The following is a 27,428-nucleotide window of genomic DNA, read 5'->3' as shown; positions in this document are numbered from 1 at the left end:
GTTGAGGCCAGGAGGATTATGGGAATGTAGGATGTATTGCAGGGAAAGTTACCACCTGCACAATTCAGAAACGCTGGTGTTGGTGGGAAGGATCCATATGACACAGGCTGTGAAGCAGTCATTGAGATGAGGGATATCATGTTCGGCAGCATGTTCAGCAACAGAGTGGTCCACTGGTTTTTTGGACACAGTTTGTCGGTGGCCATTCATGCGGACAGGCAGCTTGTTGGTTGTCATGCCTACATAGAATGCAACACAGAGGTTGCAGCTTAACTTGTAAATCACATGATAGTGGTTTCACAGATAGCCCTGCCTTTGATGGGATAGGTGATGTTAGTGACCGGACTGGAGTAGGTGGTGGTAGGAGGATGTATGGGACAGGTCTTGCATCTAGGTCTATTACAGGAGTATGAGCCATGAGGTAAGGGACTGGGAGCAGAGGTAACCAAAACCCTGGTGGAGAATGTAATTCAGTTGCTCCAGTCCCGGATGTTACTGAGTTATGAGGGGAATGCTCCTCTGTGGCTGGACTGTGGGACTTTGGGAGGTGGTGGGAGACTGGAAAGATAAGGCATGGGAGATTTGTTTTTGTACAAGGGTGGGAGGATAATTAAGGTCAGTGAAGGCTTCAGTGAGACCCTTGGTAGGATTATAAGGTCGGCATCAGTTTTTAGATGGTGGACTGCAACACAGTTATGAACGTTTCCTCCAGAAGCCTTAGTCCCGCAGAAATATCAGTCCTTTCCAAAGGCCTCACCTTTTGCCCCACTCCCAAATTCAACCATGCAGGACTAGTTAAAGACCTTCTCTCCTTCTCCCAGTCCCTACAAAAACTCCACCACCATTGTTTTGAACCGCAAGGATTACGTGGCAGAAGGACTCTGCGTCAGCTGTCAGATACTTCCTCCTACAAACCATGCCACAATGATCTCATTCCAGTAATCCAGCAGGCTCTCTAGTCACTACTCAAATCCATAGGCTCATCCCAGAACCTCTCCCCTGAGTCCATCTCTCTACTTACCCCTACCACTCCCTGACCTCCCACCTTCTACATGCTTTCTAAAGTCCATAAACCCAACCACCCAAGACATCCCATTGTGGCCAGTCATGTCCCCCACTGAGAGAATCTTTGCTCTCGTAGACCAACACCTTTAACCTATTACCAGGAACCTATCCTTCTATATAAAAGATACCAACCATTTCCTCAACCGACTCTCCACAGTTCCTTTCCCTATACCACACAGTGCCCCGCTCATCACTATTGATGCCACCTCCCTGTACACTAACATTCCTAATGCCCATGGCCTTACTGCTATCAAACACTACCTTTCCAGATGCCCTATAGATTCCAAACCAACAACCTCCTTCCTAGTCTCCATGACCAACTATATCCTAACCCACAATTACTTCTCCTTTTAAGACATTACTTACAAACAAATCCGTGGTACGGCTATGGTCACATGCATGGCACCATCCTATGCTAACCTATTTATGGGCTACCTAGAGGAATCCTTCCTAAAAACCCAGAATCCGAAACCCCTCACCTGGTTCAGATTCATTGATGACATCTTTGTTATCTGGATTGAAGGTGAGGACACCTTATACACATTTGTCCAGAACCTCAACAACTTCTCCCCCATTTGCTTCACCAGGTCCTACTCGACCCAACAAGCCACCTTCCCAGATGTTGACCATCACCTCAGAGATGGCTACATCAGTACCTCTGTCCATATCAAACCTACTAACCGCCAGTAATACCTCCACTTTGACAGCTGCCACCCATTCCATACCAAGAAGTCCCTTCCGTACAGCCTAGCCACCCGTGGTCAACGCATCTGCAGTGACAAGCAGTACCTCTCAAAATATACCAAGGGTCTCACTGAAGCCTTCACTGACCTTAATTATCCTCCCACCCTTGTACAAAAACAAATCTCCCATGCCTTATCTTTCCAGTCTCCCACCACCTCCCAAAGTCCCACAGTCCAGCCACAGAGGAGCATTCCCCTCATCTCAGTAACATCCGGGACTGGAGCAACTGAATTACATTCTCCACCAGGGTTTTGGTTACCTCTGCTCCCAATCCCTTACCTCATGGCTCATACTCCTGTAATAGACCTAGATGCAAGACCTGTCCCATACATCCTCCTACCACCACCTACTCCAGTCCAGTCACTAACATCACCTATCCCATCAAAGGCAGGGCTATCTGTGAAACCACTATCATGTGATTTACAAGCTAAGCTGCAACCTCTGTGTTGCATTCTATGTAGGCATGACAACCAACAAGCTGTCTGTCCGCATAACGGCCACCGACAAACTGTGCCCAAAAAACAAGTGGACCACCCTGTTGCTGAACATGCTGCCGAACATGATATCTCTCATCTCAATGACTGCTTCACAGCCTGTGCCATATGGATCCTTCCCACCAACACCAGCGTTTCTGAATTGTGCAAGTGGTAACTTTCCCTGCAATATATCCTATGTTCCCGTAACCCTCCTGGCCTCAACCTTCGTTAGTCAATGTCCTCACCCATCCGGTCCCTTCCCTGTTCCCATTCCAGCACTACACAGCCATTATTTCACCGCCACACCCAGTCTTTTAATTTATTTTTATTTTTCTCCTTTCCGCTATTTACCTCCTCCCCCCTCCGCTTCTCTCCTGCCTTGTGTCTAAACTGCAACACTCCCACCATACTATCCCTCTCCCTCCCCGCCCCAGCCTGCTCCTTACCCCCACCCAGTCGCCACTCCATCAGGCACTCGTGCTGCTGTTCGCAGTACGATTTCAGCTCTCTGAGACTGCAGACGCGTGTGCAAGTTGCGTTTACGTATGTCTGCGGGGGGGGGGGGGGGGGGGGGGGGGGGGCTTTCGTGTGCGTGCATGTCTACTGCTGACAAAGGCCTTAATGGCTAAAAGCTTTAATTGTGTGAATCTTTTTGTTGTGCCTATCACTACTCAGCATCTCCGCTATATGCTGAGTAGCAACTTCTCTCGTAATTAATTTCCCCCTCCCAGTGCTAAGGTGATGATTTTACTAGGTGGCCGAAACATCGCAGAATATAATTCCAAAGTGAAGGATACTTTTCAGTTGGGCAAAGTAGGCACATTGAACAGTATGAAAATTGGTTTTAATGGAAAGTAAACATAGTTCTCGCGGTAGTGTTCTCACTTCCCGAGCACGGGGTCCCGGGTTCGATTCCCGGCGGGGTCAGGGATTTTTCCTGCCTCGAGATGACTGGGTGTTGTGTCGTCGTCATCATCATCATCATCATCATCATCATCATCCATCCCCATTACGGTTGGAGGAAGGCAATGGCAAACCACCTCCACTAGGCCTTGCCTAGTAAGGCGGCGCTGGTCTCCCGCGTCGCTCCCCTACGCTCTGTAAAGAAGTATGGGACTCATCATCATCAAACATAGACTAACATGGTTTATTTAGTCATGGAAAATCCAGGATGGAATGTGACAATATTATGAAAAGGTTGGTTGCCTCTCACCATACAATTGAGATGCTGAGTCACAGATAGGCACAAGAGAAAGATAGTCAAACTGATCTTTTGGCCAACAAGACCTTCATTGAAAATAGACACCATACACATACACAGGCAAGACAACCAACAAGCTGCCTGTCCGCACGAATGGCAACTGATGAACTGTTGCCAGGAAACAGTTGGACCACTCTGATGCTGAGCATGCCACTCAATGTGACGTTCTTAATTCCAGTGACTGCTTCATAGCCTGTGCCATTTGGATCCTTCCCACAAACAACAGTTTTTCTGAATTGTGTGGATGGAAACTCTCCCTGCAAAATATTGTATGTTCCTGTAACCCTCCTGGCTTCAACCTTCGTAGTCATTGTCCTTTCCCTTTCCCATTCCAGCACTACATAGCACTCTATTCCACCAATGCACCCACAGACCGTTTACTTCTCTGCTTTTCCACTAACCCCTCTTGCCCCCCTCACTCCCTTGCCCCTTGTCTAACCTTCCAACTGCACAGAGCTGCCCTACCCTCTCTCCACCTCATCCCGGTACATTCCCACAAGCAGCACTCTATCATCCCCCACCCCCTACCTTGTTGTTCCTCCCCAAGCCTCTCCCCCTCCCTGCCCCAGCCTCCTTCGTACCACCTGCACCCGATTTCCTCTCCCATAATGTGACACTGCTCGCAATGTGGCCTCAGCAGCCAGAGACTGTGTGTGTGTGTGGGGGGGGGGGGGTCTGTTTCCAGTGAAGGATTTGTTGCATGTAAGCTTACTTTCTGCCAATCTGTTGTGCCCATTTGCGACTCAGCGTCTCAGCTGTATGCTGAGCAACAACTATCCTTTTCATAATATTTTATTTACTGTTTCCTTTATTTTGCCTTTATATGTATACCGTTTTAAGTAAAGGGCCTAAAAATTTTGCTTCTATAATAGCGTTTATTGTCACACTAATGTTGTATACATCATTCATATCTCTGTGTGGGCATTCCAGCCATGTCTTGCGGGTTGGACTTTGCTAGCTGTGCTCTTGTGCTGCACTTAGTCGATATCCTTCCTACCTGTTGACAAGATTGCCATGAACTCTTATTTCAATGGATTCCTTTATGGTGATGCCCCAGTAGCAGGTTGCTCAGCAAAACATCTTGGTGTTCTGAAGTCAGAGGTGTAATTTCGCTCCGTGATTGCTAATTTCTCTGTGTGTCCCAGTCGCACGTGCCTGATGTGCTCCTCACAGCATTTCGAAATGCAGCACTGTGTTTGCCATCTATACCGTTGGCCACATGTGCAGGCAATGTTGTACATTCCAGTTACTTTCAGTTTTAATGAGTCTTTCACAGACCTGAGCCACTCTTTTGTCTGCAGCGGTGCTCAGAAGGTGGTTTTGTGTTGAATTTTTCAAGTAGCCTCTTACTTTTGTCCCGAGTATGGAAGAAGAGTGATCTCTTGTCTCCTTCTTCGTCTTCCCGGTTTCCAACATCTTGTGTCTTCTTGAATGCCCTACTAATCTGTGCTTCGCTGCACTCATTTGTGCAGAGTACTTCCTTCAGGTGCTGTATATACAGAAGGCTTTCTTCATCACAGGTGATGTTCGCCATACGTACCAGGGTGGTCAGCATTGCCTGCTGTGACGCTGGATGGTGGCAGCTCGTTGCATGCAAGTATGGGTCTCAGTGTGTCTCCTTCCTATACACTGAATGGTGTAGTGTACCACCTGCTTTCTTCCATATTAGAATTTCCAGGAAAGGCAGGCAAGCATCCTCCTCTATTTCCATAGTGAAAACAATGTTTTGATGGATGCTGTTAGAGTCCAGAAACTCATCCATTGCCTGTCTGCCACCCTCCTGTATCACAAAAGTGTTACTGATACAGTAGAAGCAGTGCATAGTCTTCTGGTGAGTTTGTTTGAAGTGCCACCTTCTGAAAGTGTCCTATGTAGAAATTTGCTGTACCTGAAGCCAGTTGGGATCCCATGGCCACTCTAGCCATCTTCTCATAAAACTCTCTGTTGCACTTGAAGTAGTCTTATGGCTCAAAATGTTCAGACAGCAGCACCAATGAATCTCACAGAGGTAGTTTTGTGAATAGCGGCATAACATCGAACCTCATGAGCAAGCCATTTCTTTGTAATCACATGGCCTGAAGTATTTTCATGATATTGGATGAGTTCTTAACTTGATATCTACAGTGTCTCACAAGAAAGGAAGACAGATGGTCCACTAGGCCATTCAGTGTGTAAGAAGAAAACACATTCAGACCTCTGCACCTTCATGCAATAGCTGCCACCATCCAGCACACATCAGCTAGTGCTGAATATCTTGCTCCGTAGGGAGCACATATCTGCAACAAAGAAAGCCTCCCAGACGAACTAAAGCACCTGAAGGAAGTATTCAGCAAAACTTTCCTTCCATATTTGGGACATGCCTCAGCCAAAATCTAACTTAAAAACTGTAATTAGACAACAGCTGTGGGTGAAAGAGCAGCTTTGCTCTGAAAAAGATCCACTAAAAATGAATGTACCTGGAATATACAGCATTGCCGGTGAATGTGGCCAAGAATACGTTGGGTGAATGCAGCCTTGGATTCCATGCAGTGGATGTGTGATGGGGAGAAACAGAGAAATCGGGGGTAGTAAAGCATAGCATCAAGGAAGACAACACCTTTGACATTCGGAACACCAAGGTACTTTGCTGACCAACCAACTATTGGAGGATAACTGTAAGGGAGTTCACTGAAATAACAGTTCACAAGGATATGATTGACAAATGAAGGATACCAACTAAGTGCAGGACAGAATCCCACATTAGTGGCAGTTCAATAAGAGGGTGGCCAGCAATGCAAGATGCAGGCAGAATACCCACTCAGAGATGCAAAGAATGCACCCTCTGCCCTCTCTACTGCAGTCTCCCTCCCTCCCTCCCTCCAAGTTTACATTCTCTCCTATCTGTGTACCAACTGCAATTTACAGTCATTTGAACCTGCTCATTACAGTCAACATTTGGTCTCTTTGGTCTCCCCCCAACAGTTTTTACCCTCCACACTTCTATCCAGTAAACTGATGAGTCTTCAATGGCTCACGATGTGTCCTATCATTAGTTACCCAATCTGCATATCTGATCTGCAATAGTCCTGTGCAGAACTATATTTCAAAATCTATTTTCTTCATGTCTGAGCACTCCAATTCATACTCGCAGAAATGCTTTTCTTGCTTTTGCATGCCTGTCTTTTATATCATCTCTGCTTCAACATTGTCAGTTATTTTATTGTCCAAACAGCAAAACTCAACTATTACTTTTAGTCTCTCATTTCCTAATCCAGTTCCATCAGCATCACATTTAATTTTATTTCATTCTATTAACGTTGTTTAACTTTTGTTGATATTCATTTTTTATACTCTTTTCAAGATCCTATCCATTCCATTCAAATGATCTTCGAAGTCTTTTCCAGTCTGACCAAATTCCATTGACATTGCACATATTTATTATTATTATTATTTTTTTTTAATTCCACCCATGACTTTCTTCTCAGTTTTCTTTGCTGGTTGCTGAATGCACAGATGAATAACATTGAGGATAAGCTACAATTCTGTGTCATTCCTTTCTCAGGTACTATTTCCCTTTCGTGTCCTTCAATTCTTATCACTGCAGTCTGATTACTGTACGAGCTGTAGAAAGCGTTTCAGTCCATCACTTTTATCTCTAGTACCTTCTGAATTTCATAGAGTACAGTCTCGTTAATATTGTCAAAAGCTTTCTCAGAATGTATAAATGCTACAAATGTAGACTTGCATTCCTCAAGTCTATTCTCTAAGATAAGTTGTAAGATCAGTATTGTTCTTACATATCTCTGGAATCCAAACTGATCTTCCCCAAAATCGACTTCTGCCTGTTTTTCCTGTTCTTATGTATGTAATTCATATCAGTTGTCTTCAACCATGAATTGTTATGCTGTCAGTTCAGTAATTTTCATACCTGCCAGCATCTGCCTTCTTTGGAACTGGAATTATTACAGCTGTGTGGAGTGGCCGTGCAGTTTGAAGCTCCATGTCACAGATTGCGCAGCCCCTCCCGCCCGAGGTTCGAGTCCTCCCTCATGCATGGCTGTGTGTGTTGTTCTTAGCATAAGTTGGTTTAAGTAGTGAGTAAGTCTAGGGACCGATGACCTCAACAGTTCGGTCGCTTAGGAATTCATTTCTGAATTATTACATTCTCAAAGTCTGAGAGGGTATTTCTCTTGTCTCATATATTTTGCATACCAGGTGGAATAGTTCTGTCATGGTATGTTCTCCCAATGATCTCAGTAAATCTGAGGGAATGTCACCTACTTTGGAGGACTTTTCAGCTTACATCTTTCAGTGTTCCATCAAACTTTTCTTGTTGTATCATACTTGTATTTAACACTCAAATACTTCCTCTTCCCTTTCCATAGTGTTATCTTCAACTTTCACTTTTTATGCTTTCCTTTGCATAGTACTGGATTGCCATCTGAGTTCTTAATGTTCGTACTGGTGCTTCTCTTTCCTCCGAAGGGTGTTTTAATTTTCCTACAGCATTGCCAGTGTTTTCCAAAATCAAGCATGCTTCTACAACTTTACATTTCTGCTATGTCCTGTCTTGCTTTGCTACATTAATGATGACAACAGCATATTGGTCTCATAGCAAGACATTGCTAGGAAAGACTAATGATGTTCAGGAATCATTAGACACTAATTGGGGTCTTTTATGCATCAAAGAGGATCCTCAGAAAGAACCATAGAGCTGATGCAAGACAAATTGTCAGAAAGCTATTAACGTGTAGAATGAATTTTATGTCTGACATGCATGAACAGCGGAAAGGAGGCATGCATCAGCAGGTGCATGGCTCTTAAGTTTGTGATCACTATACAGAACATGACGAAAGTGTTACAGGGACAATGTAAGATGGATTACTGACTACTGAAGAATATCTAGTCAGTCCCCTGTGTCCAGTTTCCAACAATAACTTTGGTTCATGTATAACACATGTCAGATAATTCTTTTGTTGTTAACCTTATATTTTACATCTGCAGACACATTGTGCAAACCAGTTCGAAGTGCATGGCAGATAGTACTAGTGGTACCACATTAGCGTCTCTTCTTGTTCCAATCACATCCAAAGTGCAGGAACTTATATGACTCTGTGCATGCTGTAATTAGTCTAATGGAAAAGAGCATTTGGTGTCATTGGCTGGGAGGGCAGGTCCAGGCACTTTGATGCAGGTCTTATTACATTCAATGCCACATTGAGCGACCTGCGGGCCGGATGGGGATGAAATGATGATGAAGACAACACAACACCCAGTCCCTGAGCGGAGGAAATCCCTGACCCAGCTGGGAATCGAACCCGGGCCCCTTAGGAAGACAGTCCGTCACACTGACCATTCAGCTATCAGGGTGGACAATTAGTCTAATCATGTCTTGTGATTCCTGTGACAGGAGCTAATTCTTTTAGATTCTTCACTTTTTAAGTAAACTTACATGTTGGCGATTCATATTTTTCAGTATTTCTGTGACACTCAAAATGTTATATTCAAACAGTGGAAAATCCAGATTGGAATGACGACAATACTATGAAAAGGCTAGGTTGCTACTCACCATACAGAGGAGATGCTGAATTGCAGACTGGTACACCAAAAAGACTGCTATTCATTTGAGCTTTCAGTCACAAGGCCCTCCTGTGAAGCATAAAAGACACACACATTCACACAAGCACAACTTGCACACACGTCACCATTGTCTCTGGCCACCGAATCTGGCCTCAGTGGCCAAGGACAGGGACAGTGTTTGTGCGTGTGTGCTAGTTTCTTGAGTTTTACATTTCTGAACATTCAAAACAAATTGCCAGTCTTTGCACCACACTGAAATCTTATCAAGATCCAATTGGATATTTGTGCAGTTTTTTTCCCGATAGTACAATATATTTGCAAAAAGTGTGAGGTTACTATTAATATTGTGTGCAAGGTTGTTAAAACGTAACATCTCCTGTAGGGGTTCAGACACACTTTCTGGAGAACATTTGAAGGTACTCCTACTTCTGTCAATGGCTCTCCATCCAAAGTAACATGCTGTGTTCTTCTGACCAAGAAATCCTCAATCCATTCATAAATTTTGCTTGATATTGCATATGATCATACTTCTGATAGTAAGCTTAGGTGAGGTACAGACTCAAACGTTCTTCAAAAGTCAAGAAATATTGCATCCACCTGATTTACTTTGATCAGTGGCTCTTTGCTGTATGCCATGGAGGAGCACATTGTGTTCAAGATTGCTCATTAAGTTGGAGTTCGGAAAATGATCTAGGATCCTACAAGAGCTAGACATCAGAGAGATCTGCTCTTCTTCTTGTATGGGTTTGATTTGTGCTTTCTGCCAATCTTTGATAAGATTATGACTTGGTTGTCATTGAGGACTTTCATACATTTCCATCTTGATAGCCAGATAAGCGCACTGTCACCCCAGTGTACATGAACAGATGAATCATAAGCCCTTACAGAAGGCGCAGGGATCGAGTCACATGCTCATCTGCATGTTCACTACCTCTATGTAAGCATAAGGCATTAGTGATGAGTGAAACATTTATTTTTCACGCAAACATTGATAAATATAAGGAGTGACAGCATGGCAAGAAGAGGCAACCATCTTTGGCCATGCCCATGGCCATGTAGTGTGTGAAATTGTTGGATTTGTTGGTGTTTCGTGCCAGTGTTTCAACGTGCCTACAAAAAGTGGTGTAACACATGTACCCATGAAACATGACATCAGAATTGTGGTTGGAAAAATATCCTGATTGAGTGGGACATGTTTCACCACTTATGAATCAAAATAACTTCCAAACCCAAAATGAATTGCCATAAGTGATGAATTAATGTCCATCCCAATCTGTTAGCAAGAGAAAATTGTGAGGAAAACTGTGTACAATGAATATTTGGAGTCAGTCACCTTACAAAAGGCCATTGCTCACCCAAACACACAAAGAAGGCAACAGCCAAATTATTAGGCTGGAAGAACATGTGACATGCATGCATGTCCAAAGGAACAGGCACTGTGATGACTACCGTTGTTATGAAATACATTAAAAGTATTAGCAATTGTGGATATAGGCAACCATCAGCTGTATAATGGAATGACGACAATGAAAATTTGTGGTGGATTGTGACTCGAAGCCATATTTCCCACTACTTATCGGGAGTGGTGGCCTTAACATTAGGCTATTCATGCATGACTCACAGCGAGGCCTAAACTTCCATATGTCGTCATCCATGTCCAGAGGAACATTCCAACATAATTCAGAATAACACAGACACTGCAATATCATATTTATCTGCTGACACTGGGCAAGTGACTTAAAAGTAAAATGTCTCACCTTATTGGAATATGCACGAGTGCTGTTGCAGACACATGGTTGGCGAGATATGGAAGTTTTGGTCTGACCATGAGTCATGCTCAAATAGCGTAATGGTAAGACAACTGCTTGAGATTAGCAGGATATCTGGGTTTGAGTCCCAGTCAGGCACAAATTTTCATTGTTGTCATTCCATTATACAGCTGATGGTTGTCCATATTCACAACTGCAAGTACATGTAATGACTGTGACAGGTTTCCTGAACAGTTCCCCACCCTATCATATCTCTGTTGGCCTGCAAAATTGTGTGACTTGAACTATATAGAAAATCTGTGGAACATGTTGAGACAGCAGATAAAACACTGACATCAGTATTCACGTAATTTCGTGGTATTACACTAACAAATCCTCAGTGAGTGGCTTGACCAGGATGTGGCATACCAAATCCAGGCAGTTATCAAGTCTAGGGGGAAATGCAACATACTATTCAAAGCTGAGGTTTAGTGTTCAGCAGAGAGAATATTGAAGAATTAACTCTAGAAAAGAAATCATTAACTCTTACTATAGAGATTGTGGAATTTGTTTAATAACAAAAGTGAACAAATTGACATGAATGAATGAATGAATGGTCACAGGACTAAGGGACCTTTTCTCATCTAAATAGTGTGCTTAAAATTAAGACTTTTTCAGTTGATACAAAAATGGGAATGTACAGGCGTGCTACCTAGTCATAAAACTTGGACAGTTATTGCAAAAAGTACAAAATTATCGTTTCTGAAAAAGGCATACCATTAGTTAGGAAGGCCATGGGCCAAGTAAGTTGTCATATGCAAAGACTCTAATTAATTAATTAGTTATATATAAAAACAAAGATGAGGTGACTTACCGAACAAAAGCGCTGGCAGGTCGATAGACACACAAACATACACACAAAATTCAAGCTTTCGCAACAAACTGTTGCCTCATCAGGAAAGAGGGAAGGAGAGGGGAAGACGAAAGGAAGTGGGTTTTAAGGGAGAGGGTAAGGAGTCATTCCAATCCCGGGAGCGGAAAGACTTACCTTAGGGGGAAAAAAGGACAGGTATACACTCGCACACACGCATATATCCATCCCATTACGGGATGGATATGTGCGTGTGTGCGAGTGTATACCTGTCCTTTTTTCCCCCCTAAGGTAAGTCTTTCCGCTCCCGGGATTGGAATGACTCCTTACCCTCTCCCTTAAAACCCACTTCCTTTCGTCTTCCCCTCTCCTTCCCTCTTTCCTGATGAGGCAACAGTTTGTTGCGAAAGCTTGAATTTTGTGTGTATGTTTGTGTTTGTTTGTGTGTCTATCGACCTGCCAGCGCTTTTGTTCGGTAAGTCACCTCATCTTTGTTTTTATATATAATTTTTCCCACGTGGAATGTTTCCTTCCATTATATTAATTAATTAGTTAGTTAGTTACATGTTCCATAAGACATTTGAACAATTCCATTATCAAAATGAAGTTGCACAAGTCAGTTTACATGATGTGTGTACATGATTATTAGTGTTAACATTACTGAAGACATTATTATTTTCAGTCCTGTTCATATCCAACTAAACTTCTTTCTACAACCCCCCATCCCCACCCCCACCCCACCCCATGCCAGCTACCAGCTTTCAAGTAGCAATTTGTCAGTGGAATGGGAGGAGTTGTCCAGAAGAAAAGTTTTCAAAGATGGTTTAAAACTTGATTCACTTCCTGTCAGACATTATATGTTATTAGGAAAATGATCAAACATTTTTGCTGTTGCACATTAAACTCCTTTCTGAGCCAATGACAGCTTTAACACTGGGTAATAAAGGTCATTCTTCCCTCTAGTGTAGTAGGTATGGACATTATTGTCCTCATCAAATTGTGATGGATTATTTATGATGAATTTCATTCGTGAATACATGTATTGTATCAGTGCAGCTAAATTGCCTAATTCATTGAAGAGGTACCTACGTGACATCCATGGGTGAACACCACATATTATTCATACTGCTCACTTCTGTGAGACATCATTGAATGTAAATATCCAAAATATGTCAGGAGGGTGGTACAATTGTTTCCAAGATTAGTAATTATATGAAGAACAAAAGTAGCTGAAGTTAATTGTTTGAGAAGCTCAGTAATGTGCTTTTTCCAGTTTTCAGCAATATGTACACCCAAAAAATTTGGAGCATTCTACCCTATTTACTGACTCCTGCTTATGTGCTACATCAATTGTTGGTAGCACTATTTGCTGTACAGAGTACTGAATAAAGTAGATTTTGTTTTCAAAATTTAGGGAGTCCATTTTGAGAGTACAACTTAATAATTCTTTCAAAAATATCATTTACCAACTCTTCTATTGTTTTCTCTCTAATGGAATGTAAATGGACAGATAAAAATCTACTCACCAAGTGGTGGCAAGGGCGCGTGCGCGCACACACACACACACACACACACACACACACACACACACACACACAAAGGGACTTAACTTGTACAAGCTTTTGGAGTCAGTGACTCCTCCTTCTGGCAGAAAAATTGAAGGGGCAGGAAGAGAGGTGAAGGAAAAGGACTGGAGAGATTTAGGGAAAGGTGGTATATTTCAGAAAAGTCATCCAGAACCCTGAGTCAGGGGAGACTCACCAGACAAGATGAGAAGGAAAGGCCAAACTTTTAATAATTGAAACAGTAACCTCCCCTTCCCCTTCCGTCCCGACGTTGTCTTGCTTGACTGCCGCTCCTCCCTTCTCCTCCCATTCATTAAGTCTCCCCTGACCCAGGGCTCTGTGTGACCTTCTTGAACTATACCCCTTTCCCTGAACCTCTCCAGTCCTATCCCTTCACCCCTCTTCCTTCCACTTTAACTTTTCTTCTTTTCTTCCAGAAAGAGGAGCCACTGGCTCTGAAAGCTTGTAAAAGTTAAATTATTGTATGTGTGTGTGTGTGTGTGTGTGTGTGTGTGTGTGTGTGTGTGTGTGTGTGTGTGTGTGTGTGTGTTTCCCTGCCGCCACTTGGTGAGCAAATTTATTGTCTATCTAATAGATTATTTTATTTTTGTTGTTGTATTTATCTCTAATGGGATTTATTAACACTAGTATCATGTACAAAAAGTAACAATTTTGCATGTTGAATGTTGGAAGGTCATTCACAGGTATAAAGGGAAGGTGTAAATCCAAAACTGAACCCTGTGGAACTTTGTGTTCCCCCCCTCCCGCCAGTCACTAAAATTTTCTACCTTTCTGATATTGTCTGAATTATTCAGTGCAACGTTTTGCATTCTGTTTAAGTATGATTCAAACCAGCAGTGCGTAAAGCCATCAGTTCCATAAAACTTGAGTTTTTCTAACTCAGTCTACACAATTAAATGCCATGGAAAGATCACAAAAATACCAACTCATATTTTTTTTAAGGGTTGTACTATTTGATGAGTGAATATATAAATAGCATTCTCAGTCAGGCAACCCTTCTGAAATCCAAACTGTGATATGCTAAGTAAACTAATTCCATCTAAGTGTGCAACTCCTCTTGGATACATAACTTTTTTGAATATTTTGCAGAAGATGTCAGTAAGGAAATTGGACGATTATTGTTTAAGTCTGTATTGCAACCTTTCTGATGAATTGGGTTAACAGCTACATATTTTAATCTGTCTAGAAAAATTACCTGTGGCAGTGAGTGAGACATTCCATATATCACTAAGGACATTGCTTATGAAGTTTGAAAAACTTTTCAGATTTCTGTTTGATATTCCGACAGCACTACACAAGGTTTTGTTTTTTAGAATTCTATTAATTTCTGTGTGCTACTTGTAGATGCTTAACATGTTGTGGAATGATATTTTTAAGGTATTGTCTTGCTTCTTCAACTGAACCATTTAACCCTATATTTGATGCTACAGTTAGAAAGTGGTTGTTGAAAGAACTTGCAACTTGCGAATTATCAGTGTCAACATTGTCATATAGTTTGTTATAAAATCTTGTACACTGTCTGGTTATCGTGTCTCCCATTTGACAGTGGCCCATGTAGTTTTAATCTTATTATCTGCATTACTTATTTCTATCAGAACATGTATACTTCTGGCCATTTTAATGAGTTTCTTAAAAACACTACAATATTTTTTGTAGTTTGCAAGTAATGTCTGATCTTGCATTCCTCTTGCCTTTATATGTATTTCCCTCGTCCTCTTGCATGAGATTTTAATTCCATTAGTTATCCATGGCGTGCTTGTTTTTAATGGGTCTACTGGATATTTTTTTTAGAAAAGCATCTTTCAAATATTTGTACAAATTTACTATGGAATAAGTCGAATTTTACATTAGCATCTCTTATATGTACCTCATCCCATACCACCTGTTTTAGCTTAAAACATTGTATCTTGTTCTCATTAGTAAGACTCACTGCTTTGTATGAACCTGCCTCAGTGTTGTAAGGTTGCCAAATTGTGTATTTCCATTAATTGTGGATCATGATCAAAAAGTCCATTAGTAATTGGGTACACATTAATTGCTTCAGCCTGAGCACTGTCTATAAAAATATTATCAATTAGTGTCCTGCTATTTTGCTGCAGACATAATGGAAAATTGACTACTGAAATTGGATTGAAGCACTAAAATAATAATTCTAGTTCATTTTTCCTGTCCATATTTTTTAAGAAATCTACCTTAAAAACCCCACAAACTACTGTTTCTTTTTGTCTGAATAATGCATCTAGATTTGTCATAAATAGATTAAAGTTTCCTAAAGGAGATCTGTAGACTGTTACATTGAACAGACAAGTATTCTGCAGTAACAGCTTACAAGCACTGCTTGTAGGTTCTAATCAACACAAAAACTGTTTGTTTCAGTATTTCTGACTTGGTACCCATTTTTACATATGTTAAAACTCCTTTTTCCATGTTAATTATACACGAAAATGATTGTAGTCTATAATCCCTGATGTTTATCTTCTCTGTCGCTGAATTTACACTGTGTTCAGAGGGACACAGAACATCTATTACTTCAGAATCTTACACGTCTTCTAGGCATACAATAAGTTCATCTATCTTGTTTTTAGCTCTCTAATGTTCTGATGAAACAAATTAATTTTATTTTTCTGGAATTCTCACACTTACTATGTTCTTGTACTACTCTAATTTCTTTTAATACCCTCTGACTGTAACATGACTCTAACCTAAAATATATGCCCCTTTGATTCCAGCAATCATGGAGATCTTTTGTGTATTTGTGACCTCCTTTACACTTTCTGTAAGGTGCTCAGGTAATCTTTCTTACCCCTCCAATTCAGGTGCAGGCCACAATTAGTGTACGCTCATCTCCCAGTCAGAGCAACAGGCACGACTCACATATGGGACTTTGATTCAGTCAAAAGAAACTCGCTGAGCTCTTTGTTCAAACGGCTAGCAGCCATGCTATATAATAGATTAAAACCTATCGACAAGGTGTAACTTATGTGTGTTAAAATATGTGGTGTGGGGTGTTCTTTTTTAACTTTTGTAAATATTTTGATCACCATCTATGATGTATACAGTTATTGAACAAAATTAATTACAAAGTCATACTGGTTTCATTGCACATGTATATGTCCACTACCTTGCACTGGCAGATGTTGTGTGTGCATTAAATTGGGATATGTTTTATTAATTTGTAAAAAGACAAAGCAAATAACACTGGACAGCTGAAAGGAGGTGTTTCTGAGCACTGCTTTGACTCACTTTAAACAATAACAATTTTCCAGTTCATTCAGTGTAGAAATACTCCCCCCCCCCCCCCCTTTCCCTTTCACATTAATAATATTTCTGTGTTTTGTTTTTCCAAGATGAAGGGAAATGAGCAGCTGATAGAAAGCTTAATTTATTTACAGCCTAGATCCAGGCAATCGAAGAGCATTGGAAGGACTTCACAGGATCGACAGTAATACAAGCAAAATTGACAATTCCTATTATATGATGGCAGCTGGTGAAGATGAAGGGGGTGACACTACCTATGAGCGCATTGCTGATTCAGAAAATGAAGTAAGACATTTTACGTTGCTGTTATTTTTTGATCTGTGCAGATACTCTTCATTATTATTGAGAAATTATTTCACTAGAATAAGCATTATTTATGCATATATAAGCCTATGTAACTTTAATATTTCAGGCAGAACCTGATGAGAGTGAGACTGAAGCTGTGTGGTCAGACATGGATCTTGACTTGAGCAGCCAGTGAATATACATTACACTGATTGGAGCAATCATGCAGATACAATCAGTGGAAAAGACTGAAATTTAGAAATGTAGAGGAGGGGGCGGGGGATTTCGTGCACTACTTCGAATTATTGTTTCGAACATGTTTTTTCTTTCTTCAACGACTTGTTACATCAAAAAGTAAATAGTGACTGAAACACATGTTCATTCATACGCCATGTGCTGACAGAAATGTTGCTTTTAGTGAGATTAAAATGTGTTTTTATAATGTTCGACTGTTATGTTGTATGAACTAAGTGTGAGGTATAGAGGAGAAAACTTTTTATATTTATATTGTGATGAAATCTAATTCCTGATTTGCATGTATATGTCATGTTTTTGTTATGATAACATTGTTAATAAGACATATTTTTAGAATATGCATGTGTTTCTCATTTTGTATAATATGAACATGGTATCTGTATTTGTCCCATACCTGTATGATTTTGATGTGGAGGTTGGTGGTGGGGGGGAGGAGGGTTGTACTCTGGATTCCTGCAATCCTGTTGGCTTCCTAATTCTCCCTGGTAAGTGCATAATTTTAAAGCTCTGTTAAAAGATTGTGACAGCATGTGAATTAAATTAATTGGGTTTTAACAACAACAACAAAAGGCAAAAAAAAATTTCCTTGTCTTAGGCTCAGAGTTGGTGGTCTGTATTCTAGGAGCAATTTAAAATGAAATTGAAAACGTACTTTACCGGCCATTCCTTGTATAAATCATCTAGTGACTAAGCAAATATTGCTGTTGGCTGATTTAGAAGAAATGCACTTGTGTGTGTGTGTGTGTGTGTGTGTGTGTGTGTGTGTGTGTGTGTGTGTGTGTTGCACCAGAGCTACAATTTACTCATTTTATGTGACATGTTCTACATCAGACAGAGAGGACAGGAATTAATACAAGATAGAAAGAACATACAAACTGTAACCTTTACATATTTAGTATGAAGTTTAGAGAAAAATGACACCCTTCAGTAGACGTGGGCAGTAATAATTCAGTTTCTCATAGAGTGGAAAATCTTAGCTATATTAATGTTCTAGAGGAGATACATATCTATACAAATTTGGTGAAAAATCCAAGTAGCATTTTAAATAACAAACCAAACTTTAAGAAAAATTTTCTGAGTATTAAGTTATCCAAAACAAAACGTAACCCAAAATTTTATTTTTAATGAAAACAGAATTTTATCAAGGATGATGAAGTGTAATTACAGATTGTATCTCTGATATATAAATAGATCAATAACATGGAAGTTGAGCAGCTACATCATAAATATGAGAAAGCTAAACGTTATAATTCACAATTAATTTTATGCACTACTTGAAAATGAACCACACTCAGTAGTGGAATAATAAAATAACATCGAAAACAATAAATTGCAGCTCTGCTGGAATACCCATGTAAAAAAATTTTTTTGATTTAAGAAAGAATGTTTGTTGTAAACAGGATTCTGTGCAAATGTCAAACAAATATTGTTTTCTGATAACTGTGGATACACCAACTGTGTACAAAATTGTGGCTTTCCTGTTAATTTTACTATATTGAACATAACTCAAGGAAATATAAATATTTTGTAGCAGTTTATTAGCATTGAATTATTAATGTGTTTTTTTAAGAGCTGCTTCACTTTATTAATTTGTATGTTACTGATTCTGCACCCTTCAAGATTTTTCTAGATGAACAAGTCTTCACAACACAATGAATGAATAGCAGAAAGGAGATTTTGTCCCTTGAAATATGATTAGCATTAGATGTGAAATGTGTCTTGCAGCTGTTTTTTATTTACTTTTTAACTCTCCATCAGATTTCAATATTGCCAAACTTCTAAGTATCTGTATAATTCATTACTTAAATGGTGGAAATAGCTTTCATGTCTGCTTTCAAGACTGTGACACCTCCTTTTTATTGATAGCTCCCTTCAGATATCCTACGAAAATTGTCATATATGCAAAAGTTCATTTTTGTGGATGCCGGTGTTAACATACAATTTCAATTACCTTTATTGAAAGAATGATTTTGCGCATAATATTTTAATCCATCAGCTGTTTTGAAGCCTCTTCCAAGCCCTTCCAGTAGAGTGTTCAACAGTGTAGAATCAGAGAACAGTGGCACACCCTCTTCAAGTTGGTTATTGTCTGGCACATGTTTTACACAGAGAGTCACTTATGTAGAGTGTAAATACTAAGGCTTCCATTAGACAGATGTACCTTACCTGCTTTCTATGCAAGGCATTATTAAAAAGTAAATGCAGTTTTTCATTCAGATGTATTGACAGTTCATTACACTACAAAGGACAAAATATTTTAAGGCTGCTCAAAAATGTTGTAATTTTCATTGAATAACCTTTTGGAACTGATCCTCTACCAATCTCCGTGGTTCATATTATAGGATTTTCTTCTACAAACTTGGCATTGTGCTGAATTTTACCCTTATGAAAGACATCTATCCAATTTTGTGATGGATCTACTCAAGTCCTCTTACTTCATAAGGACAGTATACTTCACAACCAAAGTGTAGGTAAACTGTAGCACATTCATAGATTTTTCTTACATTGGGCCTCTCGACTAAAATTAGTAATAATTTATTTAAGGTTGACTAATAAATACACTAATTTGTCCTACTGATTTTTGTTCATTTCGAACTAGTTTTGGGCTTATTAGGCCAACTTCACGAAACAACTGACTAGTGTCTGTAAGGGACACTGGTTCTTAGGTAACCAAACATTATAGGCAATACACAATCACTTGCTTAGTGTGTTGTGCATCAAACATGTTTCTTAATGTTGAAATTACACTTTATACAGTGGACAATGTTAAGCACAATAAATAATTAAACTAGACACTATTACAGATTTTTTTTTTTTAACTTATCATCAGATTTCAATATCGCCAAAACTTCTAAGTATCAGTATAATTCATTACTTAAACGGTGTTTGTCTGTGGTGGGTTTTCTGTAAATTTTGAAACTGTGTATTTGTCATGATATCTATGTTGAGGTCAATGTATTTCCTACCAATCTCCATGGTGAACTGTATGTTTTTATGTTGTGCATTTAGATGTTCAAGGAATGTGTTCAGTTGTGTTTTGGTTCCAGTCCACAGACACAGTACATCATCTACATATCTGTAACAGTATTTAATATTATCACTGATAGGCTCATTATGAAGGAACTGATTTTCAAAATGGTCCATGAAAATTTCTGCTAAAAGAGGACTGAGAGGAGACCCCATTGCAAAGGCAGCCATCTGTTTGTATAGAGTACGTTCAAAATGAAAATAATTGTGTTGTAAATATGTCTGGCTGGATAATTTTATATCTTCTAGTCGTTCAGGGTTGACACCTGCCCCTGTATAGTAGTTCTGTCAGTATATTGAGGCATTCTTTCCCTTGTATGTTTGTAAATAAGCTGCTAACTTCAAAAGATACTAGTTCCACACTATATGGAATGTCTTTAATCTTGTTAATGAGGTCCACTGAATTTACAATTTAAAACTTATATTTGATACAGAAAAGTAATTCTTTGGTAATTTTGTAGTTTGGTGTGGTGCAGGTTGATAGAAGAGGTTGTAAAGGTTGGCCTTCCTTGTGTAGTTTAGTAAGTCCACATAGTTTAGGAGATGCTGGGTTCATATTGAACAAATACTTAGCTTCATAATAAGGTAATATACTTTTGCAGATCTCGGTTATGTTTTGGATTTCTTTGTTAAACGTTCTGATGCGATCTTTGGTGAGTATGTGGTAGGAATGGGGTGTGAGGAGTTTTTCCACTTTCTCAACATAATCACTTTTGTCCTTCAGAACCAAAGTAGTGTGTGTGTGTGTGTGTGTGTGTGTGTGTGTGTGTGTGTGTGTGTGTGTACTATGTTTGGAACCAAAAGACAACTGAACACATTTCTTGAATATCTAAATTCACAACACAAAAACATACAGTTCACCATGGAGGTTGGTTAAAAATCCATTAACTTCTTAGACCTCAACATATGTTGTTGTTGTTGTTGCTGCTGCTGCTGCTGCTGCTGCTGCTGCTGCTGTTGTTGTGGTGTGCAGTCCAGAGACTGGTTTGATGCAGCTCTCCATGCTACTCTACCCTGTGCAAGCTTTTTCATCTCCCAGTACTTACTGCAATGTACATCCTTCTGAATCTGCTTAGTGTATTCATCTCTTGGTCTCCCTCTATGATTTTTACCCTCCACGCTGCCCTACAATGCTAAATTTGTGATCCCCTGATGCCTCAGAACATGTCCTACCAACCGGTCCCTTCTTCTAGTCAAGCTGTGCCACAAACTCCTCTTCTCCCCAATTCTATTCAATACCTTCTCATTAGTTATGTGATCTACCCATCTAATCTTCAGCATTCTTCTGTAGCACCACTTTTCGAAACCTTCTATTCTCTTCTTGTCTAAACTATTTATCATCCATGTTTCACTTCCATACATGGCTACACTCCATACAAATACTTTCAGAAACGACTTCCTGACACTTAAGTCTATACTCGATGGTAACAAATTTCTCTTCTTCAGAAACGCTTTCCTTGCCATTGCCAGTCTTCATTTTATATCCTCTCTACTTCGACCATCATCAGTTACTTTGCTCCCCAAATAGCAAAACTCATTTACTACTTTAAGTGTCTCATTTCCTACTCTAATTCCTTCAGCATCACCCGACTTAATTAGACTACATTCCATTATCCTCATTTTGCTTTTGTTGATGTTCATCTTATATCCTCCTTTCAAGACACTGTCCATTCCGTTAAACTGCTCTTCCAAGTGGTTTGCTGTCTCTGACAGAATTACAATGTCATTGGCAAGTTTTTATTTCTTCTACCTGGATTTTAATGCCTACTCTGAATATTTCTTTTGTTTCCTTTACTGCTTGCTCAATATACAGATTGAATAACATCAGGGAGAGGCTACAACCTGTCTTACTCCCTTCCCGACCACTGCTTCCCTTTCATGTCCCTTGACTCTTATAACTGCCATCTGGTTTCTGTACAAATTGTAAATAGCCTTTCGCTCCCTGTATTTTACCCCTGCCACCTTCAGAATTTGAAAGAGAGTATTCCATTCAACATTATCAAAAGCTTTCTCCAAGTCTACAAATGCTAGAAACGTAGGTTTGCCGTTCCTTAATCTTTCTTCTAAGATAAGTCGTAAGATCAGTATTGCCTCACGTGTTCCAACATTTCTACGGAATCCAAACTGATCTTCCCCGAGGTCGGCTTCTCCCAGTTTTTCCATTCATCTGTAAAGAATTCGCGTTAGTATTTTGCAGCTGTGACTTATTAAACTGATAGTTAAGTAATTTTCATATCTGTCAACACGTGCTTTCTTTGGGATTGGAATTATTATATTCTTCATGATGTCTGAGGGTATTTTGCCTGTCTCGTACATCTTGCTCACCAGATGATATAGTTTCGTCAGGACTGGCTCTCCCAAGGCCATCAGTAGTTTCAATGGAATGTTGTCTACTACCAGGGCCTTGTTTCGACTCAGGTCTTTCAGTGCTCTGTCAAACTCTTCACGCAGTATCTTATCTCCCATTTCATATCCATCTACATCCTCTTCCATTTCCATAATATTGTCCTCAAGTACATCGCCCTTGTATAGACTCTCTATATACTCCTTCCACCTTTCTGCTTTCCCTTCTTTGCTTAGAACTGGGTTTCCATCTGAGCTCTTGATATTCATACAAGTGGGTCTCTTTTCTCCAAAGGACTCTTTAATTTTCCAATAGGCAGTATCTATCTTACCCCTAGTGAGATAAGCCTCTGCATCTTTACATTTGTCCTCTAGCCATCCCTGCTTAGTCATTTTGCACTTCCTGTCGATCTCATTTTTGAGACGTTTGTATTCCTTTTTGCCTGCTTCATTTACTGCATTTTTATATTTTCTCCTTTCATCAATTAAATTCAATTTCTTCTGTTACCCAAGGATTTCTACTAGCCCTCGTCTTTTTACGTACTTGATCCTCTGCTGCTTTCAGTACTTCATCCCTCAGAGCTACCCATTCTTCTTGTACTGTATTTCTTTCCCCCATTCCTGTCAATTGTTCCCTTATGCTCTCCCTGAAACTCTGTACAACCTCTGGTTTAGTCAGTTTATCCAGGTCCCATCTCCTTAAATTCCCACCTTTTTGCAATTTCTTCAGTTTTAATCTACAGTTCATAACCAATAGATTGTGGTCAGAGTCCACATCTGCCCCTGGAAATGTCGTACAATTTAAAACCTGGTTCCTAAATCTCTGTCTTACCATTATATAATGTATCTGAAACCTGTCAGTATCTCCAGGCTTCTTCCATGTATACAGCCTTCTTTTATGATTCTTGAACCAAGTGTTAGCTATGATTAAGTTGTGCTCTGTGCAAAATTCTACCAGGCAGCTTCCTCTTTCATTTCTTACCCCCAATCCATATTCACCTACTACGTTTCCTTCTTTCCCTTTTCCGACTACCAAATTCCAGTCACCAATGACTATTAAATACTCGTCTCCCTTCACTATCTGAATAATTTCTTTTATTTCATCACACATTTCTTCAATTTCTTCGTCATCTGCTGAGCTAGTTGGCATATAAACTTGTACTATTGTAGTAGGTGTGGGCTTCGTGTCTATCTTGGCCACAATAATGCGTTCACTATGCTGTTTGTAGTAGCTTACCCGCACTCCTATTTTTTTATTCATTATTAAACCTACTCCTGCATTACCCCTATTTGATTTTGCATTTATAACCCTGTATTCACCTGACCAAAAGTCTTGTTCCTCCTGCCACCAAACTTCAGTAATTCCCACTATATCTAACATTAACCTATCCATTTCCCTTTTTAAATTTTCTAACCTACCTGCTCAATTAAGGGATCTGACATTCCACGCTCCGATCCGTAGAACACGCGTTTTCTTTCTCCTGATAATGACGTCCTCTTGAGTAGTCCCTGCCCAGACATCCAAATGGGGGACTATTTTACCTCCGGAATATTTTACCCAAGAGGACGCCATCATCATTTAACCATACAGTAAAGCTGCATGGCCTTGGGAAAAATTACGGCTGTAGTTTCCCCTTGCTCTCAGCTGTTCGCAGTACCGGAATCCAGGCTGTTGCCCCTGCAACTACTGAAAAGGCTGCTGCCTCTTTTCAGGAACCACACATTTGTCTTGCCTCTCAATAGATACCCCTCCGTTGTGGTTGCACCTACGGTAGGGCCATCTGTATCGCTGAGGCACGCAAGCCTCCCCACCAACGGCAAGGTCCATGGTTCATGGAGGAGGCTCAACATAGATGTCACTACAAATAAACACAGTTTCAGAATTCACAGAAAATCCATCTCAAAAATAGACACTGTAATATCCTCGCGTTCACAACACCCAATACCACGCAAACATGCTGCCTTCCATTCTACAGTACAGCGTCTTACATCCATACCAATGTCAAAACAGAATAATAAATGAAAGGCATTCTACAGTAGAACAAAAGCAAACTAGTGCTTTTCATTTAATATAATGTTGTTCTACCAAGAGCCAACAGAATTAGACACCAATAAATGTATTGCTTGAAACAATGGCTACACCCCTGAATTAAATAACAATATTTTACACAAAAAAGAAGAAAAATGTTACCCCATGAGTATGGCCCCTCTGCAACAGAAGCAGTCGTACCTGAAGCCAACTGTTGTACTATCCCATATTTAGAGAAGCTATGTGGCAAATTAGCCAAAACCCTCAAATCCTGTAATCACAAAACTTCATTTTATGTAAGAGGCGCTACAGGCCATATTCTAGTCAACAGCAAGGATGAAACAGATTTATTAAGCAACAGTTGTGTTTAGAAAATCAGTTTCAATCACTGCAACAAACTGTGTATTGGTCAGACAGGCAGGGCCATAACAACTAGGCTGATTGAAAACAAATGCAGCTGGAGATTGCATAAGTCAGAAACCAACATGTTCCGAAGGAATAACACAAATACCAAATCCACACATTTAGCTGAAAATCCCCAGCTGGTTCTGAAAGATCAATTACAGCTTAGCTACGTCCCCACTTATGAGCTACGCATGATACTATCAACCAGGCACATACCCACAAACTGCCACAATGGTACATGCTGCTACACAAAATTAAAACGTAACATACTATCCTGTTCCTTACCCCACAAGCTTCAACAATATAACTTCTAATACTTTAACACTGTGTATTTCAACCGTGTACTATGTTCAGTATTGCCCAAAGCATAAATATCAATAATTGATTGTTTTTGTTGTTATATTAGCCCACTGCATAAACTTATTTACAATGCAAAACATGTTTGTTTCTCAATATAAGTTGCTAGAGCTCAATTATGGCATCATAACCATATATCTTGTTATAACAAAAGATTATGTATTCTAATTATTGTGTATAATACTCTAAAGTTTACAATATAAAAAGTTTTTTGCACAACATAAATGAAAAGTACTCAATTTAACAGTACCACAGAAAAAAATCCATTTAACCTGTAATAGTGTGTAGTTCAATTATTTATTGAGCTTAACATTGTCCACTGTGTAAAGTTTAATTTCAACATTAAGAGACAAGTTTGATGCACAACACTCTAATCAAGTGATCATATCTTTGCCTGTAATATTATAATTTTAAGATCCACAAATAAGATTAGTAATAGTTGCTTGTCAGATCATGGTGCATATAAATTAATAAAACACACACACACACACACACACACACACACACACACACACACACACACACACACACACACCTTTTCCCTTTTTCAAAACTAATTTGTCATTTGGTACAATTCTCCTTGCAAATGAAAATGCCAGATGCTTATTCGTAACAACAGTGGAAATTCCTGGATAGAATAATATGTAAAAAAAAAAGGAAAGGCAACCATTCACCCGCAGCTTACTTATATGTGGCACATAAAAACAAATAACAGAAAACAGTATTTATACTGGCTTTTGAGCTCTTGCTCTTTCTGTAGTAAAAGTATACACAATCACGTAGACAATCACAAAGAGACACTGCAGCAGCCTCAGCGAGACCAACTATCAATTATTGATAGTATGATAGTAGTTAGTGGGGAAGATGGCGGATGGCATGAGGAAAGGAGCTGTACCGAACAGACAGACAATAAAGTGAGGTACAAAAAATGTATTAAAATATACTGAAGTGCAAGAGAAACAGCTATAGGCATGTATATTCAAATACAGAGATTCGTAAACAGGCAGAATACAATTCTGCGGTCGGCAACACTTGTGTAAGACAAAGAGTGTCTGGCATGGTTGTTAGATCAGTTACTGCAGCTACAACAACAGGTTATTAAGATTTAAGTGGGTTTGCTCGTGGTGTTATAGTATGTGACGAATGCTGGGACACAGTATCTCAGAAGTAGCAATGAAGTGGGGGATTTTCCTGTACGACCATTTCACGAGTGTACTGTGAATGTCAGGAATCCAGTAAAACATAAAATCTCAGACACCGCTGCATCCGGGAAAAGATCCTGCAAGAACGGCCCAACGATGACTGAAGAGAATCATCCAGCAGGACAGAAGCGCAACTTTTACGCAAATTGCTGCAGATTTCTATGTGGGGCCATCAACAAGTGTCGGTGTACGAAACATAATTGATATGGGCATTTGGAGCTGAAGACCCATTCATGTACCCATGATAAGTGTACAACACAAAGCTTTACGTTTCGCCTGGCCCGTCAACACCGACATTGGACTGTTGATGACTGGAAACATGTTGCCTGGTTGGATGAGTCTCGCTTCAAACTGTATTGAGCAAATAGATGTATTCGAGTACGGAGACAACCTCATGTATCCATGGACCCTTCATGTAAGCAGAGGACTGTTCGAGCTGGTGCAGATGGAGTGATATGGGACCCGTAGATAGGACTCTGACATGTGACATGTACGTAAGCATCCTGTCTGATCACCCGTGTCCATTCGTGTCCAGTGTGCATTCCGATAGACTTGGGCAATTCCAGCAGGACAATGCAACACCCCACATGTCCAGAATTGCTGCAGAGTGGCTCCAGGAACACTCTTCTGAGTTTAAACACTTTCTCTGGCCACCAAACTCCCCAGACATGAACATTATTGAGCATATCTGGAATTCCTTGCAACATGCTTTTCAAAAGAGATCTCCATCCCCTCGTACTCTTATGGATTTATGGACAGCCCTGCAGGATTTATGGGTCAGTTCCCTCCAGCACTACATCAGACATTAGTTGAGTCCACATCATGTCGTGGTGTGGCACTTGTGTGCTCACGGGGGCCTTACATAATGTTAGGCAGGTGTACTAGTTTCTTTGGCTCTTCCATGCAGTTTGTACAGGAATTTTTATGTTTAGTTAATAATGAAGAGGCAATCTCTCC

At 40.1% G+C, this 27,428-nt stretch overlaps 1 protein-coding gene across 1 annotated transcript in view; it reads left to right on the top strand.

Moving 5' to 3' along the window:
- Window positions 1–17,448, top strand: part of LOC126418733 (anaphase-promoting complex subunit 7) — a 153,516-nt gene extending 136,068 nt beyond the window's left edge. The window contains exons 10-11 of the mRNA XM_050085647.1: window positions 16,703–16,853; window positions 16,981–17,448. Of these exons, the coding sequence (XP_049941604.1) occupies window positions 16,703–16,853; window positions 16,981–17,049 (220 nt within the window). The 3' untranslated portion in view covers window positions 17,050–17,448. The remainder of the gene's footprint in view (window positions 1–16,702; window positions 16,854–16,980) is intronic.
- Window positions 17,449–27,428: the final 9,980 nt, after the last annotated feature.

The sequence above is a fragment of the Schistocerca serialis genome, chromosome 9 (genome assembly GCF_023864345.2).
Source record: "Schistocerca serialis cubense isolate TAMUIC-IGC-003099 chromosome 9, iqSchSeri2.2, whole genome shotgun sequence".
Lineage (NCBI taxonomy): Eukaryota > Metazoa > Arthropoda > Insecta > Orthoptera > Acrididae > Schistocerca > Schistocerca serialis.
The sequence above is the reverse complement of the archived record's forward strand: the minus strand, read 5'-3'. Positions and strand labels throughout refer to the sequence as shown.